The sequence below is a fragment of the Ambystoma mexicanum genome, chromosome 4q, assembly GCF_040938575.1.
Source record: "Ambystoma mexicanum isolate Mex_15411 chromosome 4q, UKY_AmexF1_1, whole genome shotgun sequence".
In the NCBI taxonomy this organism is placed as follows: Eukaryota; Metazoa; Chordata; class Amphibia; order Caudata; family Ambystomatidae; genus Ambystoma; species Ambystoma mexicanum.
In genome coordinates, this window is record NC_090928.1 from 1,106,058,465 (window position 1) to 1,106,078,416 (window position 19,952).

Here is a 19,952-nt window from a genome sequence, read left to right on the forward strand (position 1 = left end):
TTAATCACTCATGCTAATCAGGGACTATTCCTACTCACCTGAAGTATGCTCTGGTGACACTGCTGCCCTCATTAGATCCATCCTGTCCGTCAAACTTGTGTTCTATTTCACTCCTTCCTCTCTTGATGAAACACTTGGAATCTCTGGTGTCACCTCTGTTGGGTTCTTTTCTGGAAAACTCTTCTTTCTACAACTCCTTTCAATCTGTTTTCCGTCCAAGGCGGGGTACCGAAAGCATGCTGGTCTTAGTGGTTGATGATATGGCTCGTATCTCGGATCAGGGCGGGTTGGAAGCACTGGTATTGCTAGATTTATCGGCTGCTTTCAACACAGTTAATTATCACACCCTGTTGTCCCAGCTTGCGGAAGCAGGCATCACTGGACAGGTGCTTTCTTGTCTCTCCTCTTTTCTTAAGGGACGCATTCAGACCTATCTCTCACACCCTTTCATTCAGTTCCTGTGTCTCGGTCCTGTGGGGTCCTTCAGGGTTCTGCTCTGTCACCAACTCTGTTTAATGTGTACATCCATGGGTTGGTTAAGTCATCCACTCCCACTGCCAGAGGTGCTACTCCTACGCTGATGATGCGCAAATCATGGGGCAACTTGATCAGACGCAGCTGGATCCTGCCTGTCAGCTGAGGAGTTGCCTTGAGGACATGGGGAGGTGGATGGGCCACAACTGGCTTAAGCTGAATGGGGACAAGACCGAGATCTTTGTGGTGGGTCCCTCCTCTGCTTCTGCACTTTGGTCTCCCTCTTTTTGGCATAGTTCTTTTGGGGTTTTCCCCAGCCCATCGTTGGTAGTAAAACATCTCGGGGTGAAAGTCTCCTCTTCCCTATCACTGGATATGCAAGTTGCAACAGTCTGTAAGTCTGGCCACTTTAAACTCAGGATCCTGCTCAGGGTTCTAGCTCTCATTCCAACCCAGTTCCATTTTCCCTTCAGGGGTCTCCCGATCATCTCCTCTTCCGGAGGCAGCTGAAGACCAACCTCTTTCAATAAAGTGTCCCGGTTTTTAAAATGGTATCATTGGTGGTAGCCTCTGTATCAGCGCCAAAATGCCTTTGGCGAACAAGCGCTTTATAAAGTCATCATCATCATCATGCTCCTGGCATCTCCAGATTTACATCTCAAAGATGCTCCTGGCACCTCAAGATCTACATCTCAAAGATGATCCTGGCATCTCCAGATCTACATCTCAAAGATGCTCCTGGCACCTCAAGATGTACATCTCAAAGATGCTCCTGGCATCTCCAGATCTACATCTCAAAGATGCTCCTGGCACCTTCAGATCTACATCTCAAAGATGCTCCTGGCACCTCAAGATCTACATCTCAAAGATTCTCCTGGCATCTCCAGATCTACATCTCAAAGATGCTCCTGGTATCTCCAGATCTGCTCCAACTTTAGGCTGTGTGATTCAGGAAGAAGTTATAAGCAGAACATCTGAGATGCTCACGAGCATTTCCTCGTTTACTGTCGTGCAAATATTTGAGTCAGGCCTTGTGTATTTTCACCCTAGTTATACATATATGAGAGCAAGCACGTTGCGTTTCACTTTTGTGCATTTCATCTTTATGGCCTAGCACTCAGGTGAGCGGGCTTTTAATAATGATTGCCTATTCGTTCTGTAAAAGCATAGAAATCATTTTGGATGATCATTGGTTTTACTTGACTAAAAACATACCCTCTAAACTGTATAGTGACAGTATGTCCTTCCTTGTCCACAATCGCTGCCACAAGAGCACACAGCATGGAAAATGAGATATTGAATGCTTAATGTTTCTGATTGGACAAGGAAATGCAAAATACTATCTATTTGATTGATAAAGTCTGGAATTTCATGAATAACTAGTCAAATGTTTCCTTTCTGCTTGCAAAGATAACTTGGTGCCCAAAGTTCTACTCAACTTTGAATGATGAAATGAATAACAACAATAATAATAATTAATAATAACAATTTTAAAAACGATTAATCTGTTTTTGCATATCACATTATAGCTCATAGCAAGGAGGGAAAACATGACTGACATCACAGAGCACTTACTAATAACTCCGGTGGGAAGATGGGCTCCTGCGTTGGGTCGAAAGGCTGGAATTCCACGGAATTAAACAGAGCAGGCGAAGCATCGAGCTGTGAATACAAATCACGGGTTGGGAAGTGTTAACTGTCTTTCTTTGAGCCACTAGAAATCTCCATTGCATTCACTGTATTTCATTGATGTGTCCAGCGATAATAATATGAACATGATGTTGCATGAAAATCATGGCCTCTTCGACCAGAGCCTGGCCCTGCCTGGAGTGGCCACAGGCCATGTCCTGAGGCAGGTTTACCTGGGCCATCCTCAGGCCTGTAGCCATTACCGGCCTTCACGTTACACAGGGCATGGCCAGGTTTGCAGGAAACGGCCCTGATTTGCACTAGTTTCTTGCAACACAAAAGATGTCGATGGCGGACCAGTGATGTCATGCATTGGGGCCGGGAGTAGCCTGTCAGAAGCAGCTTCAAGCAAGATCTGTTACTTTTCATTAAAAATGTTATCATTAGTAAATACCACTCTTAGTTCCATTTATTGGATCATTGGAATTGTATCCATGTCTATGGTGTGCCAGCACATTCTGGAAGGCACCAGTGTAATGTGTGTTCCTCTGCTAAGCGTGCATGCTACATTTATAGCCGGTAAGATAGCTCAGCGGGTTGAGCGTTCCCTGCTGCGATCTACGTGTGATCTGCAGGTCGCATCCCGGCAAGGCCATCTCAGCCTTTCATCCTTCAGAGGTTGATAAAGAGTACCAACTTCGGTGGGGATGATAAATATGTGTGAATATGTTCTCTCTAAAGCGCTTTGGCTTACGGCGCTATATAAATAACAAATCATTACATGTATGACAAATATTATATATGTTGCTTAGCTTCAGATAAATGTTCCATTATTGCTTATATGTGCTTCTAAATTCGACAATTCTACCAAAAACAACAATTGCGTGACCTACTGACATATGGGCAATACTTAACAAACGTGGGGTGTCAATAAGAATAATCACCCCTTAAATACGTTATGCAGGACAATAGGCTGCAAAGGACCCGCGTTAAAGACCCTCACTGTGCTCAGGACTATTAATTCAGACCCTGGCTGTTACAATCAAGTACAGCTGGGGGAATGGGAGATTATTTCTTAAATAAATTCGCAGTACTATATCGTCCCTTCTTCATAGTTTGATGTGGAACCAACATTTAGGAAACTACAAAGAAAAGCTGGCTGACCAATTATTGGGGTAAAAAAATAAACATGTTAACTAACCACTGCTTGCTACTATTTTCAGTCAGTGATACTATATTTAGGCTTCTACGCCATAAAGGTTTACATAAAAAAGAAAAACACAGCCATACAACGTGCAAGCACAAGGCACGAACTAAATGGCATGAACATTCTGCAGATCTAGTGTTAAAAAAAGTCCCAGAATGCTTAAATGTAGCAACAAATGATGACAGTTCATAAAAGCTTCTGTGCCATAGGGCTCAATGGGAATGGGGAAGGCGCTAATAACGGTACCGCAAATTGCGGTACGCTTATAAGCTCTAGATTCCCTTTGCGGGTCCCGCCCTTAATGCCTGGTAAAACCAGGTGCTAAGGAAGGACCCGCAAAGGGAACTCGTAGTAAGGCGGTAAGGGATTACCGGCACCAGTGCCCTTACCGGTGCCGGTAATCGCTTACCGCCCACCTCGTAATGAGGCCCCTAGTCTTGATAAAACTGGCGACAGCAAATCCCTCTGATACAGAGTTTATATTCATACAGTAATAGTGACAATTTACTAAACCTATTGCATTACTCCGATCACACAATTTTAAAATACATTTCTTTTTTACACTTATTCAATATCACACATTCTAATAACAAATATCGTGAGGTTTCCATGGAGGCTTCATTACAAAACCTACAGCCAGTCTCTTGCTCAGTAATAATATGTCTCCTGAATAAAATCTCTTTCGTTAAAAGTAGGTTCCAGCGTAATCTCAAGAGAATCGTTCTATAGTAATGATTTATAAATTGAGACAAAATAAACAATGCTTCTCCATGCCTTTTATGTTCATTTACCAAATCCTACAGAGAAGGATGAAAATGGAATAAATCAGTGGTGCTTACCCAATCTTGATCATAGAGAGCTTTCCTAACTTTCTCCGGATTAGCCAATAAAGTGTCCATGTCCATCGCCAGATTTGTTAAAATACCGGCACACCTCACTCCCAGCAATAGGAGAACATCACTGTTGTTGCGCTGATCCTTCGTAACCAGCAATTGTGCACCCAAGTCCTCATATAAGGAGTTTGTCATCGGTGCAATCAATTTAGAAAATACTGAGAGCAACCGCCATTGCACCCGTGCCCCCAGTGAGATTCTCCCCAATTCAAATCTAATCCCTGTCAGTGGTATGGCATTTGGGACTTTCAGAATTTTACGCCATAATTTGGCCTCAATGTTATCCAATACCTTAAAAATTGACTCGTCGACCAATTCCAAACCATATATACATCAGTTTAGGTACGATCTTTCCTTCAAAAAAATGTAGACAGGTTCAATCAAAAAGCACCCATATTTCCTATCTGCTTTTAGTGCTTGGTTAATTAGCATCTTCCCTTCATTTAGAAGGCTCTCTCTAATGTTTTTTTAACCCTGGCAGAGCACTTATCTGGAAGCACAAGCAAACCAGGGAACCAATCGTCCCTATTGCCTTATTTTCCAATGACCAGACTTTAGATTTATGCTTTTATCCCTAAGAAATTGCTAAAATCCTGGTCTTACTAGGATTGATTACAAGTCCATTATCTTTAGCAGATTGGCAACATTTAGATGGCCAACGTGGAAATTATCAAATAGAAGGAAGTCGTCGACATAAGACAACCATTCCACTCTTAGTGATCCAATCTTGGGAGCAATCAAGCCTGTCCAGGCCAAGTACTTCACTGTGTCAGAAACATATAGGTTAAAGAGGCAGGGTGCCAAAGTGCATCCCTGCCTCAGACCCACAAATGTTTGAATTTGCTCGGATAGGACACCTTCCTTATTTAACCTCACACAAATGCCAGAGTCCTCGTAAAGACCCATCCAGAGTTTCAAAAGCCCACCTGGCAACTAATTTACTCCAACGTCTATTCCTTTAGACTTTATCAAAGGCCATCAAAAGATCGATTGAGGTCAGATATGTACAACCATTGAAATTTCCCCCAGCAGAGTGCTGCAATGCCCTTACCACTAAACCATTCAGGTTCGTAGAATGTCCTTTACGGAAACCCATATGGAAATGGCTTAGTCTCAAGGTCGAATACGATGCAAACAAGAAATAAGTGGTCACCACCGGGGTTATAAACTCGTAATGTGTTTTTAAAGAGTCAAATGAAATTAGATGAGTTTACACTTTCATAAATCATCTTGATGGGAGAAGGCTGCAAAGTGTTTGGAGACACCCTACCTCTAAAAACACACAGAGCAGAGGGTTAGGTAGTAAGCCGAGCCACGCAGACGCTCTCCTTTTGGTCCCAATCTGTGTATGTAATATCCAAATAATTCCAGAATCACTAAATGTGAAATCCTAAATTTTCATTTTTGTAGATATCCAACTTAAATGAGTTTGTATTAAATCATCACAAGTAACACTGTTCATAAGAACGAATTTATATATAAAAATCAATTTATTCAAGAAAAGCAGGTCACTTATAGTTTATTAGTGAGGAAGCAAAATGTCACAGCATCCAAATAATTGACTAAGAATGCCAATGCATTTCAGAGAAAATCTCCTTCATCAGGGCAAGTCAAATGTTGTGTCTGTTATCAGAAAATAAAACTAATGCATAAACATGCAATTTGTGAGTAACAATATCATTAGTGCAAACGTAAGTATGACATGCAAAAGTCATCATAACATACCAATCGCCAATTGTTTCATGTTGTAGTTGTGGTCGTGTTCAAAAAGTAAAGACAAAATATCAATTAGCGGGATAGACAAAATGTGATTCATGTGATAAGAGAAATACGGGGATCAGGGTTACCTGAATGCTTTGTGACCTGTACCGAACAGGGGAGGTCCTGAGTGTTTGAAGCAATCAAAAACATGACAATCCTTCCACTTGGAGTCCTAGTCACTTAGCAACTAAGCAACATCTGTAGGGCAGAAATGTCCAGTTCAGAATGTGCATAATGTTAACAGTGCCATACGAAGGAAGGGCTGCTCTAAATGGCTTACCTGAGAGTGGTTGCGGCAATAGCCTGCCATTCGCTCTGCCTAGGCGGGGTGCGTGTGAGGAGCCAAAGGCTTCCGTGCTAGACCATTGGTAGGCAACGGATCTACTTTTCTAAACTCGCCGCGCGGCGCGGAGAGTGCTCAATGTTATGACTGGTACTTGCTGGGAGCAAGGAGGCTCCCTTGCGCGTACGTTGCCAAGCAACGCTGCTCATGGAGAGAATCAAAATGAATTCACAGTGCGTAATGTACGCATGTGTAGCGGTGGCCTGAATATATTGAAAAACATAATATGAATGGTGCAATAATGAAATCTATGTAAAGATAAGCAAATAAAAAACATTGTCCAAAATAAAAGAACGAATTAGATGAAAAATAAAAAATAGACATAGAAAAAATACTAAAAAATATTTACCAATGCAAAAAAACTAAAGATGGAAATAAACAGAAATAATGTGTATAATATTATTAAATACTGTACCTAGAGATGAAACATATCCCTAATAATATTGTGTAAGTGTATTTAAATGCGTATGTAGCTTTCACAGAACAAAAGAGGTGATGCCGATGGCGGCACCTTGGGTCTCAGACCTTCGTCCGGGAAACATGTCTGTGCTACTAAACCAGAAAGGCAATGGTATCTTCAATGTAATGAAATTACACATACATATGAGAGTCAGTAGAAGTATGAAAACCTTTTAAACTGGCATATTAGTTACAAATAATGGCAAGATGCTCCCTTGGTAGGGTAAACTCAAATCACAAAATGCTAAACATGGTATTCAAATGAAACTGGCACAAAAGTTACAAGACATGGTCAGATGTGAAACCCCTAGTCGGTTGAACTGTGATCCAAAAATGCTAAACTTGGTGTTCAAATAAAACAATGGAAGTTTATCTCTTTGTTGAGGCCATTTGGAAACAAACTGTCCAATTAATCAATCCAAAATGTTTCTCTTTTGTTCAGTCGCAGACCCAAATGTTCATGTGTGTTGATCTTAGTCAAAACTTCCAAAATGAGGAATCTTATTTGTGTGAGATTGTGGCCTCCTTTGACCCAATGGTGGCCTACTGCTGAATTCATGTTATTGTTACGAATACAGGAACGGTGCTCATTCCAGCGAGTTTTGGCACTTCTTGTAGACTGTCCTACGCAGTATTTATCACAAGGGCATTTGATACCGTAAATGATGTTGGCATTATCACAAGTTCCATAAGTTTTCAGATTAATTTTGTTACTGGTACGGGGATGATGTATGACGTTTCCCTTCAGTACAAAACTACAATTAGTACAATGTAAGCACGGGTAAGTGCCAGTTCATTGTTTGATGGCTGCTATAATAGGTGGTCTTGTGTTAACTGATTCATCATGTAGATTCCTGCTCCTTTGGCAGGCAAAGACTGGTAATTCATCAAACAAGTTTTGAACTCTTATGTCATTTTTGAAGATGCTCCAATGTTTTTTGATAGTGTTTTGAATTTTGTTGCTTTGCACTAAAATTTGGACACAAAAACTGGCGTTTTAAGTTCCCTTTTAGTCTTAGGACCACTCGCCATGAGTGTGTCTCGTTCCAAAGCATTCAATCTGTTAACTGCTGAATCCAGTTCATCTCTCTTTTATCCACGTGTGAGGAACTTGTCTTTCATTTCCATTTGTTGTTGTAAGCAATCTTCAGGGTCACTAACGATCTTTTTAACTAATAGAAGGTGGCTGTATGGTAGGTTTCTGAGCAAACTGGAGACTGGTGAAAGCTTAAACGGTGTAATAAATTATTGCGATCAGTGGGTTCGCGAAAGAGAGTGGTACTGTAAACTATTTCTTTTTTTTCAAATTGTACATTCAGAAACCCATCAGACAACGGACTGGCGCTTATCCATGCTTACATTGTACTAATGGTAGTTTTGTACTGAAGGGAAACATCATACATCATACGCGTACCAGTAACAAAATTAATCTGAAAACTTATAGAACTTGTGATAGTGCCAACATCATTTACGGTATCAAATGCCCTTGTGGTAAATACTATGTAGGACAGTCTACAAGAAGTGCCAAAACACGCTGGAATGAGCACCGTTCCTGCATTCATAACAATAACATGAATTCAGCAGTAGCCCGCCATTGGGTCAAAGAAGGCCACAATGTCACACAAATAAGATTCCTAGTTTTGACTAAGATCAACACACATGAAGAGTTGGGTCTGCGACTGAACAAAAGAGACACTTTTTGGATTGACAAATTGGGCAGTTTGTTTCCAAATGGCCTCAACGAAGATATCAACTTCCATTGTTTTATTTGAACACCAAGTTTAGCATTTTTGGATCACAGTTCACCCGACTAGGGGTTTCACATCTGACCATGTTTTGTAACTTTTGTGCCAGTTCCATTTGAATACCATGTTTAGGATTTTGTGATTTGAGTTTAACCTACCAAGTGAGCATCTTGCCATTATTTGTAACTAATATGCCAGTTTAACAGGTTTTCATACTTCTACTGACTCACCTATGTATGTGTAATTTCATCACATTGAAGATACCATTGTCTTTCTGGTTTAGTAGCACAGACATGTTTCCTGGACGAAGGTCTGGGACCCAATGTGCCGCCATTGGCGTCACCTCTTTTGTTCTGTGAAAGCTACATACACATTTACATACACTTACACAATATTATTAGGGATATATTTCATCTCTAGGCACAGTATTTAATAATATCATACACATTATTTCTGTTTATTTCCATCATTAGTTTTTTTGCATTGTTAAATTTTTTTTGTATTTTTTCTATGTCTATTTTTTATTTTTCATCTAATTCGTTCTTTTATTTTGGACAATGTTTTTTATTTGATAATCTTCAAGTAAATTTCATTATTGCACCATTCATATTATGTTTTTCAATATATTCAGGCCACCGCTACACATGCGTACAACATGCACTGTGAATTCATTCTGATTCTCTCCATGCGCAGTGTTGCTTGGCAATGCACACGCAAGGGAGCCTCCTCGCTCCCAGCACGTACCAGTCATAACATTGAGCACCATCCGCGCTGTGCAGCGAGTTTAGAAAAGTAGATCCATTGCCTAGCAACGGTCTAGCATGGAAGCCTTCAGCTCCTCACACACACCCTGCCTAGGCAGAGCATGGATGGCAGGCTATTGTCGCAACCACTCTCAGGTAAACCATTTAGAGCAGCCCTTCCTTTTTATGCCGTTGTTAACATTATGCACATTCTGAACTGGACATTTCTGCCCTACAGATGTTGCTTAGTTGCTAAGTGACTAGGACTCCAAGTGGAAGGATTGTCATTTTTTTTATCGCTTCAAACACACAGGACCTCCCCTATTCGCTACAGGTCACATAGCATTCAGGTAAGGCCGCTCCCCGTATTTCTCATATCACATAAATCACATTTTGTCTATCCCGCTAATTGATATTTTGTCTTTACTTTTTGAACACGACCACGACTACAACATGAAACAAGTGGCGATTGGTATGTTATGATGACTTTTGCATGTCATACTTACTTTTGCACTAATGATATTGTTACTCACAAATTGCATGTTTATGCATAGGTTTTATTTTCTGATAACAGACACAACATTTGACTTGCCCTGATGAAGGAGATTTTCTCTGAAATGCATTGGCATTCAATTATTTGGATGCTGTGACATTTTGCTTCCTCACTAAGAAACTATTAGTGACCTGCTTTTCTTGAAAACATTGATTTTTGAATATAAATTTGTTCTTATGGAACTACGAACAGTGTTACTTGTGATGATTTATTACAAACTCATTTAAGTTGGATATCTACAAATATGAAAATTTAGGATTTCACATTTAGTGATTCTGGAATTATTTGGAGATTACATACCCAGATTGGGACCAAAAGGAGAGCGACTGCGTGGCTCGGCTTACTACCTAGCCTTCTGCTCTGTTAGTCTCAAGGTCGACCTAGCCAACCCTTCAAGATGGCCCAATAATAAAGATGCATACATTTTGCAATCCGCATTTTTTAAGGAAATAGGTCGATAGTTTTTTGGGTTGACCTAGATCCTTTCTTAAAGATGGGCACAATGTTAGCAGTACTCCATAAGGCAGGAAAGATCCCTGAGTCAAAAATGCTCCCAAATAACAACAAAAGGACCTTAGACCAATTGACTGGGTCCGATTTTAGGGCAATATTTGTAAGGCAATTGGGCCCTTGGGCTCTTGACATTTTACAATTCTTTATCAATGTCCAAATATCCTCATACTCTAATTAAGGGACACATGGAGAAGATAAAATATAATTGGCAACAATCGGATCAGAATCAGTCTGTACTCTCTCACGTCCATAAACATCTCTGAAAAAATCAATCCATTGGACGTCTGTAACCGCATTCAATTCGTTAATTTGGAACAAAGGTTCCAAATTATTAATCAGTGCCCAAAAAGCCAGAGCATCGTGTTTTATCAAAGTTTGCAGCATACATTATGCATCTATCTGGAGTAAGGCTGCCTTCTTAAATTAAAAAAAAACTTCCTATATTTCTGTTTTAGCTTCTTCAGTTCCTGACTAATATCCAGTTGGCCAGCACCCAATTGCTTCAGAGCCCTAATTTTTTCGATGCAGTTTCTTCTTGATAATTCTTCCATCTGGAAAATAATTGACCCGTACGGTAATACACTCAGAGATAACATTCAAGAAACTGTGCAATTCAGCAACCCCACTATGCCAGTAAACATTAAGGATTAAAAGATTCTTCTGTGCATCCGCAGATATCAAAGTGACTGCCATCCCCCCAAACGGGAGATTCTGGAGCAAAACCGCCCTCATACCCAACTGCAATCCGCATGCCCCCTGAAGCTCTCCCGCTTACAGGGTTTAGTTGGCTGTGGGAGAACCTGGTAGCCATCAAGAAGAGGGGTATCCAACAACCACGTCTCCTGGAGTAAAATGATATTACCCTGTTTTAGTGCTTGCATAGCCTCAATAGTGCCAAACAGGCTTTGACTTCCTTTGGAATTACAGGACACAACTTTCAAAAATAATTCCTGGAGACCCCTCTCCTCGGACCTAGGGCCACAATGGAACTGGTCTTTTCCACAATGCAGACGTAAGTAAGTCCCAATTGGACGTGTTAACATCTTCTTGCTCCCCAAAAAGTTACTAGATATTGAACCAGGATGAGTAGAATTAATCACTATCTGGCCCATATGGAATACCAAATTCCAACTCTTTCAATGTTTGTCTTTCAGCGAACACCAACTCTTTCACCAGGTTCGATCCAAAGTAGAGAAAACAGCTATTTGTGTTTCCTCGATTCGGGAATGACACTCTGTCAATATCAGCTGATGATTAGAGGCTTAATGTTGGAATTTCAGCAAAAAAAAGTAAGCACATTCCCCCTTTTCAGGCATATGGGCACCTCCGCAGCCAAGACACTGTCCATACTCACTTTAGGCTGATTAAATTGACTGCTATCAGAGGATATAGGCAAAGTCTCCACATCCTTAGCTTGCCGTAACACACTATAGGGTTTGGGTTTGATTGACCCCCCTGCAGCCCATAGCCCAATGCCCAAATTCTTAGCACTACGCCTATGCAATTTGTCCAACAATTGCCTGACCCCCAAATTCAGTGTTGGACATAAATTTGGAGGTAAACGCTGCATACAATGTCGATTTTGTTGGCTCACAGTCTCTAACAAAGTTCCCCTGGGCTGGCTTCAAATCATTATTAGTAGTTTTCATTAAATGAAGATGGTTTCAATCCAACACATTCTCTTGCAAACTGTAGATATTATTATATTGTGCAACACTCTTTCGCTGAATCAGGAATCGAGCAACATTAGATATACTTTCTCCAGACTGAATAATAGGAGTAAACATAGTCCCACTAGTGTTCCCCTGAGGGGCCCTTTGTACAAACTTTGGCGAGATGCCCCCTTGATTACAACCCTTTCGATCCTTCTGGGCCAGATCAGCTGTTTCATGGATCACACTCCTCTTCACTTCTTGATCATAGTGTCCTTTAGGATACCCCACAATGGGCCCATTTATCACAATGGAGATAGTGCAAATTGCCCGACCCCAAGGTCACTTGGCCCTTAGTTGCAATCACTGTGTGAGTCTGAACTGTATCCTCCTTAATGCAGGTTTGAAATGGCGGTACCATAAGTGACGTCACATCTCCATTACACTTATTATTTCGAGTCGCCATCGCACCTCCTGCTGGTTCCTCAACCACTGGGGGCATCCTCACTGATATGCCTTCATTGTTACTACCCGATTTATTACTTTGATGTACTAAGGTAGACGCCCCTCGTGCTAATTTAACCAAAGATAATGCTATTTTCCTAGCCTTTATAGTAGACGTATTGCCATTGAAGCAAAATAGGGAAGAAAGTACATCCAATTGGCATTTTGATTTGTCCCCCTTTTGGTGTCTACCTTGATCATACCCAAAGGGCTCAACTTCTATTGGTTTACAGAATGGTTGTTCACCAGCCAATTGCCGATAGTAGTAATTGCATTATCACAATAGGGACCATGTCAATAGCCCCCTTTGAATATGCCCAGCCTTGTCTATCCTTAACTGGTATAAAGCTGAAATTGGGTAGATAGAGGAGTTACCCATACCCAACTGCTCTATTCTTTCAGTTCATGCCAGATATTATCGTACAAATTTACGAATGAATTAAGCACCATGTTAAATATTGATACAGTAGGGTGGGTTAAACGAATACGCTCTACGACCTCTCTCAGGGTGTGATAAATACCAGCCTCCCCTAGGATCTCCAAGCCCTCTACCTGAGGGGATTGAGTAAACTTTTCAGCATTTAACACCTTGTTCACAATAAAAATTAGTCAATCCAGTTGGGGAATTTGACATTGAAGCATCGCAAGTTTGCTGTATCACACTTATGAGCTGGCATTCCTGACCTGTGCCATCATGACCACCCATCACAGTTTCCGCAAATTCAACAATACTAAAATCATGTATTTCCCTAAAATCAGCAGTAGATGATAGAATGATCTTTAATTGCTGTGCCTTTAATTGGTGCGATGGATTTACTCTATGTGCTAGTTCCAATTGAGTTAGCAAAGTAGGAGTCAAAAATTCGTTGAACAGCAATCGGGGACTGGGTAAAAGTTTGATTCGGGCAAGTCTCTGTAATATCAAGTTTCCTAGTATATGGCCATTTAGGCATCAGCAGGCTAATGAAGTCACTACCATATAAATTACCCCAACGAGCTGTACCATTATATATCAGCTCTTGACCATCGCAGGGGGATATAAAGGGGAATACATGTGTCCACCAGATTGCAAGATGGAGTGGGCAGGTTAACTACACCCTGAGCGCTCCTTGGTGAAGTCATTTTTCCCCTATCCTGTGATTGATTCCCATATTGGGAGTGTTCAGTAACTCCAGGGGAGTTGAAACGGATGATTCCAGAGGGTCGTCCATACCCATCTGTCTCCTCAAGCCCTTCCGTATCATTATCCAGACACCCCTGTTATGCGCCTTTTACACGCTCCCTCAATTAACTGCACCGGCAGGCAACACGAAAATCTCTTAAAATTCTATCAGTCAATCTGCCTATCAGTCGCAGTCGAATAAAATGAATCCTGCCAATTACAAGTGTGTAATTATGCAAGTAGAATACAAAAAGGAGGGCGGGGGGGGGGGCGGGCTATGAAGCACAACAATCACACTCCGACACCCGCAGCCGCAGACCAGCAGATTAGCAGACCAGCAGCAGTCAAACAGTCAAATGAGCAGGCAAGCTCTTACCGTACCGTTATGCACTGGGGGTCGTATAACTAACAGGAGTTGCACTGTGTCAGTGTCTGTGTCCAGGACCACGTCCGCACAGACTGCACTCTGTCCGAAAGCCGCTTTGCTCCGCAGTCTGTAGAGTATTAGTAGGCTGGCCCCACCTCCAAAAATGGAAAGAGAAACAATGCTGCACTGCACTGACTGCTTCCTCCATCTCTGTCCCAACTCTGCTCTGCTCCGCGGTCTGTAGGGTATTAGTAGGCTGGCCCCGTCCGAAAATGGAAAGAGAAAAAATGCTGCACTGCACTGACTGCTTCCTCCAACTCTGCTCTGCGGTCTGTAACAACAACAATAACAATAACAATTTGGCATTTATATAGCGCTACGAACCCTCAGGTATCTGAGCGCTGCTTATTATTACCCACGGTGTGTGGTGCTCATTTATAGACCTCGGAAGGATGAAAGGCTGAGTTTGGCCCCGCCAGGATTCGAACCTGCGTTAGCAGGCTCTGCACACATGACAAAACGAGCGCTATACTCGCTGTGCCACTTAACCGGCTGTAGGGTATTAGTAGGCTGGCCCCACCTCTGAAAATGGAAAGAGAAAAAATGCTGGCCTAAACTGACTGCCTTTCCCAACTCTGTCCCTAATCTTGCTATATTCAAGGACATTCACCAGAGATTTGAAGTTAAAAAAAGCATAAGGAACCTGTATAGGGCTCGCACAATCCTGCTGAAGTCATATGTAGGATCTTTCTGGTTCATACAAAAATTATGAAAAGCTGTAATTTGGAAATTAACAAGGGGGGGTCCTGGGAGTCCTTCTGACAGACATTAGTCCTGGTTGAGAGACTTACCAAGAGTCTTTAGCTCACTATCTTTCACAGAGAAGAAATATCCCAAACATATCAGTCTTTGTCCTGCCCTGGGGCAGTCCAGCACCGAAATGCTAGGCAATTCTCCTCTGAACCAGAGTACCAACAGCATCCCCAGACACGTGTTTCGGTCTGGTTGGACCTCATCAGTAGGGAGGAGCTGTGCCTCTCTAAAAATAGTGAGCACTTACCCAGACCCCCCTTGTTAATAAGCTGTAATTTGGGACATATGTTTTTTAATCCTAGGTTGTGGCCGACACGTCTTTCGACCATGCAGGTCTTCTTCAAGGCTGAAATCTTAATGTCTGTGAATACTAAGAGCCAGAAAGCGTTGTTAAACAATGGTTCAGTCCAGGATAATATATCATGTGTGATCTTGTTGCTAATAAAACGTTCTGCAGTATCAACAAGACTGAGAACTGGTATCATTGAGAAGACATTGGGGGTCATTACGACCCTGGCGCTAAGGGGTTAATGGCACTGTAAAAGGCTGCGGCGCCGTTAACCCCTTAGCGCCTTACTACGAGGTCCCTTTGCGGGACCCGACCTAAACGGCTGGTCTGGACCAGCCGTTAAAGTAGGGACCCGCAAAGGGACCTTGATGGCAATTACGGTACCGCAATTGTTGCCTTCCCCATTCCCATTGAGCCCTATGGGGAAAAATAGGAATAGGGAAGGGCCATGGAGAAAGGGGGAATTACCGCCCCGCCAACCTTGGAATGGGGTGGTAATTCCCCCTTTCTCCATGGCGGACTCCAGCATGGACCATGGTGCTAATAGCACCATGGTTTAGCGCCGGAGTCCTAATGAGGGCCATTGACTCACTGGTCAGGACTGTGTAATCTGAGAAATGTTTAAATGGACCATGTTAAGCAGGATTGTGGTGTTAGCTGCTCTCTTCCATGATACAATGCAGCAAATCTAGCAGCCCCACATAGCAGACATGAGTTGTCAATAGTTGTATCCGACCATTTGGACATGACCGCACTCATTGGTCGAAGTGGACGGGAACGGTTAGGAGCGGTACTCCTCTACTTTATTTTTTATGTTTTACTGTTCCTATACCTTTATTTTTAAAAGAAACTATTCTGGAATGGTTTCGATTTAAAATAAGTGTAGGAAGAAGTTGAAACTTGCACTTCAGTGCACTGCACTGAACATTCCCTCAAACAGCAGGTGTGTTTGTTTGGGGGTTTGGATTGCGCATAGGAGGTGGCGTGGCGATGGGGTTTGTGGGGAGCGGGGGCACATCAGGAGGGAACATAATTCCACGACTTCTTTTCGTACACTTTGACCACTGACCGCCTAATAGGTAAACAATTGCATCTTTCCATATTCAAGGACGTTCAGCAGAGATTTGAAGTTACTCTGTTCGATCGAATAGAGTTACTTACGTTGTATTCTTTATGTTCCAGCAATGTCACTTAGATCTGCCAGTTTCTCTCTAATACCTGAAAGGCTTGTGACCTGAAAGTTAAGAATCCTTTATTATCTTCGGAGATGTGGAACTCAGTACCCTAACACCTGCACTGTATCCCAGACATCACACTGCCCAAGAAGTAGCTCAACGCCTGTGGGTTCCAGGAGGATAGGTCAGGAGCAACATGTTTGTCTTGGAAGCTAGACAACGCAGAGTAACACAGGTTCGAATCCTAGTCCTGCGCTTAGAGAGGGTATTAAGCACATTATGAAGGAATACATTTTTTCCCTAAATAAGTGAGTAGCTAATTTCATTGCCCTGGAGTCAGATTACGGTGATCAAGTGCTTTATACAGCTCAGAAACATACATTAGCATATCATTGAGAAGATATGAAAGGACAATGAGAAGGTCCCATCGAAGATGATGAAAGCACGCCTGCTGGAGACTCGATGGAGTGGTTAAGGAGGCTGGAAATTGTGATTTAAGGTGGGATGGCTTTTATGAAGGAGGTTTGGCTCAGTGGAAGGTATCTCAGTCTAGGCTCTGTCTGGGGTGAGCCATTCAAAAATGACCTCTATGGGAATTTGGGAGTTTGTCTTCTGTGGGACAGTGATTGCAATAAAATAAATCGCAGTGCCTTCATTTTGCTTTAATGCACCGGTCCCCTCTGAGGGAACTCAGAGGTAAAGACAATGGGAAGTATTACAAAGAAAATGATATGACCAAACACTTCCAAATGGTTTAATCTCGAAGTCACACGTTTTGGTAAGCAATAAAAGGGACCTGTGTCTCACTTACATCTGTATTCACGGCGTTGTCCATGCAGCAGGCCTGGTTCTTCCCTCTCTTACCGCAGCACCCCCCAGAGTCCTAACAGAAGAAGGAGAAATTAAATAAAAGGTTAGCTTGTCTCTTAGGTTTCTGCAGAGGCAAAAAAATAAATTTTTGCTGCAATTTGCTGTACGCAAATATTTTGCACCATAGTGAACTGTGAAACAAGTTGGAACTGAGCCCTCTCCCAGGAGAAAATATTGGTGTCTGGATTGTAAAATGCTTACTTTTTAATTGTGAGCTTGGAGCGAGGGTGCCTTCCACCTTCCATCAATTTCTCTTTATGGAATGTTGCACCTCTTGCCTTACTGAATTATTTTGCCGTTTCTCCTCCCTCATCCCTCCCTCCATTTCAAGACTTGTACACCCCTCCCACCATGTTTCGTTTTTCTATTTTCATTTATTAATTGAATTTACAGTTCATTTTTAGTTTGTTTTTGTTTGGGAGCATTGTCAACATATTCCATTCCTCAAGCATAGTTAAGCTGCAGTCGTTTTTTGGGTGTTTCTTTCCCAATGAATTATGCCATTTTTCCGTTTTCAATATTAAACAGGAAAAGGGTGTTTCGCTGCTCTGTTTTTCATGCTGTGATGTTTATTTTTTCCCAGCCACCTAGCCGAAAACATAGAACATAGGTGTGCCTACCTACCTAGATGGACCAATCAAATTGGGTAATGTATAACTACAATATGAGACAGCCAACCAAGGTGTCTGACACAAGCAGTCTAGTTGCATCACCCCCATACTAGCTTGGAAAGCAATAGTGATAGTCCGCACAAGCCCTGGAAAGTACCTTTCTTATCTTCTGTAACTACTGTAAAAGACTTTGGGCCCCATTACAACCGGCAAACTCATTTACTGTTACCGCCATTCAGTCCTGCAAATATACGCTGGGATTACAAGTGGCGGGAACGTGGTGTTAATCCCCATTTTTGGAGTCCATGATACTCCTTGTAGATTTCGGAGAATTTCCCCATGCGTCATTATTCCGCCGCAGTAAATCTGCCAATTTTGGAGGTGAAGTGGAGGATACACCTCCAACTTTGAGCTGGAGGTAACTACTCCACTTCAACTCAGAGTTATAATTAGATGGTGGTGGTAATACCATGACTGTCATAAAAGTGGTGGTAATGAAATTGTTGACAGAAAATGTCCCGGACCGTAAAACTCTTAATGAGGCCCTGTATGGTGGCAAGTGTCATTCAGGACTGATACACCAAACCAACACTGACCACATGTAACCCACAAGCAATCCCATTCTATCTGCATCCCGAGACCTGGCATTACATTTAGAGTACCACCCATCATCCATCATTGACCTGAATGTTGGCATTCATTCATAATAGGTTATAGTCTCAACAAAATGGACTATTGTCCAAAACATTTTGTCACTGGCTGCTGACACCTTTGCACTTTTTGAACTCTAAGGTCCATTCTCCTCAAGCCTTGGGTCCCCCTTCACTACCATCCCAACCAGTCCCCCACTTGCCCTCATTGCCATGGTCTCATTCCTTTTCCAGCCTCCACAGGCACCTTTCTTGGGCCACCTGGCCACCTCCATAATTCATGTCTATTCTGGCTACGGTGCTGCCACCCTCCCTATCCTCAGCTGTTGACCATTTCACTATTTCCACCTCATCCTCGCTCATTACCACTTCCTGCACAGTGACTATCATCTCCTCTGCGGATATCTCCATTGTGACAGGGGGTCCTGTCCCAAAGAATCACACTGACTATTAAAGAAAAGTCAAAGAGTGTTTATTAAAAATAAAATGGTCAGAATGGCTTGTGATCTCAAGTTAATTGGGCTTCCTGGGACCTTTGGAGTTGACGCAAGGATGGGCCCTTTCCTCTCTTGCCTTCCCTGGGCCTGGGTTCTGCTCCCAACTCCAGACGTCCCTACCGGGATGTTAGTAGCTCAACGATCAGTAACCCTATCTGTCTTTCACTTTTCTACACATCAGGTGTTTACCCTAAGACGTTGGCTACCTGACTCCCTAGAGAACCCCTCGCTTTCCCTCTCCTATCACCGTTTAGTAGTGTCAGGAAACAGGGAATGGTGCCTTCTTTCACCCAGCGTCACTCTCACTTCTTTAAAACCCTCTCACTCCTAACCCTTCTCTATACTGGTCCCTTACGCTGTTTGCCCTCCCATCACGCCACTGTCCCTACAAACTCTCACTCAGTCTTTGGCGTGTAGATCCCTGGAGACTTTGCTGGAGCCCTTTCTCATGTGCCCGTTATTAGGCTGCTGGCTGTCTGTTGTGACAAAATGTGAACTGCTGCTGCGTTGTAGCTTCCCTCTGCTGTGTCCTGCTGCGGCTTTCCCCCGTCAGTGTACGCCGACATCATCATCATAGGTAATGGAGGTAGGGGATGGGGTCTGTACACACTCGCGCGAACACCAGGGAATGTTTGTGGTGCACTCCATCACGTCCCTGACACGGCCTGTAAGCAGGCCTTGTCACACCATCTTCTCCTTTATTGTTACCACCACCTCCTCTGACACAACCACTTCATCTCCCCACCATCCTAAGCTCCTTCTAATCACTTTGCCTGTTTCACTCCAACACAGTCCCACCACTCGGCACATCCTACTCCAATGACCCACACTGAGCTAAGGCTGGCTGATTTTATCTCAGTGAGGGTCTGTTACATCCCATCTCTTGTAATTGAGTGAGGGCTGGACCAAGCCTATAATTGCCTAATTGCCCTGACCACCATCTTTGGTGTTCGTTTTTCTTCCTTGACGCTCCCTTGTGTTGCCTGTGCTGCGCTTTGTTGTCCTGTGTTTCCAGCATGCGACTTAGGTGATAGAAACGCAC

The 19,952-nt window shown here is 42.7% G+C and overlaps 1 protein-coding gene across 1 annotated transcript in view; it reads right to left on the reverse strand.

Moving 5' to 3' along the window:
• LOC138468215 (xanthine dehydrogenase/oxidase-like) overlaps positions 1 to 19,952 on the reverse strand; it is a 551,126-nt gene that overhangs the window by 331,927 nt on the left and 199,247 nt on the right. Inside the window, exons 7-8 of the mRNA XM_069608675.1 lie at positions 17,094 to 17,165; positions 2,050 to 2,136 (exon numbers count right to left, since the gene is read on the reverse strand). Coding sequence (XP_069464776.1) covers positions 2,050 to 2,136; positions 17,094 to 17,165 — 159 coding nt within the window. The remainder of the gene's footprint in view (positions 1 to 2,049; positions 2,137 to 17,093; positions 17,166 to 19,952) is intronic.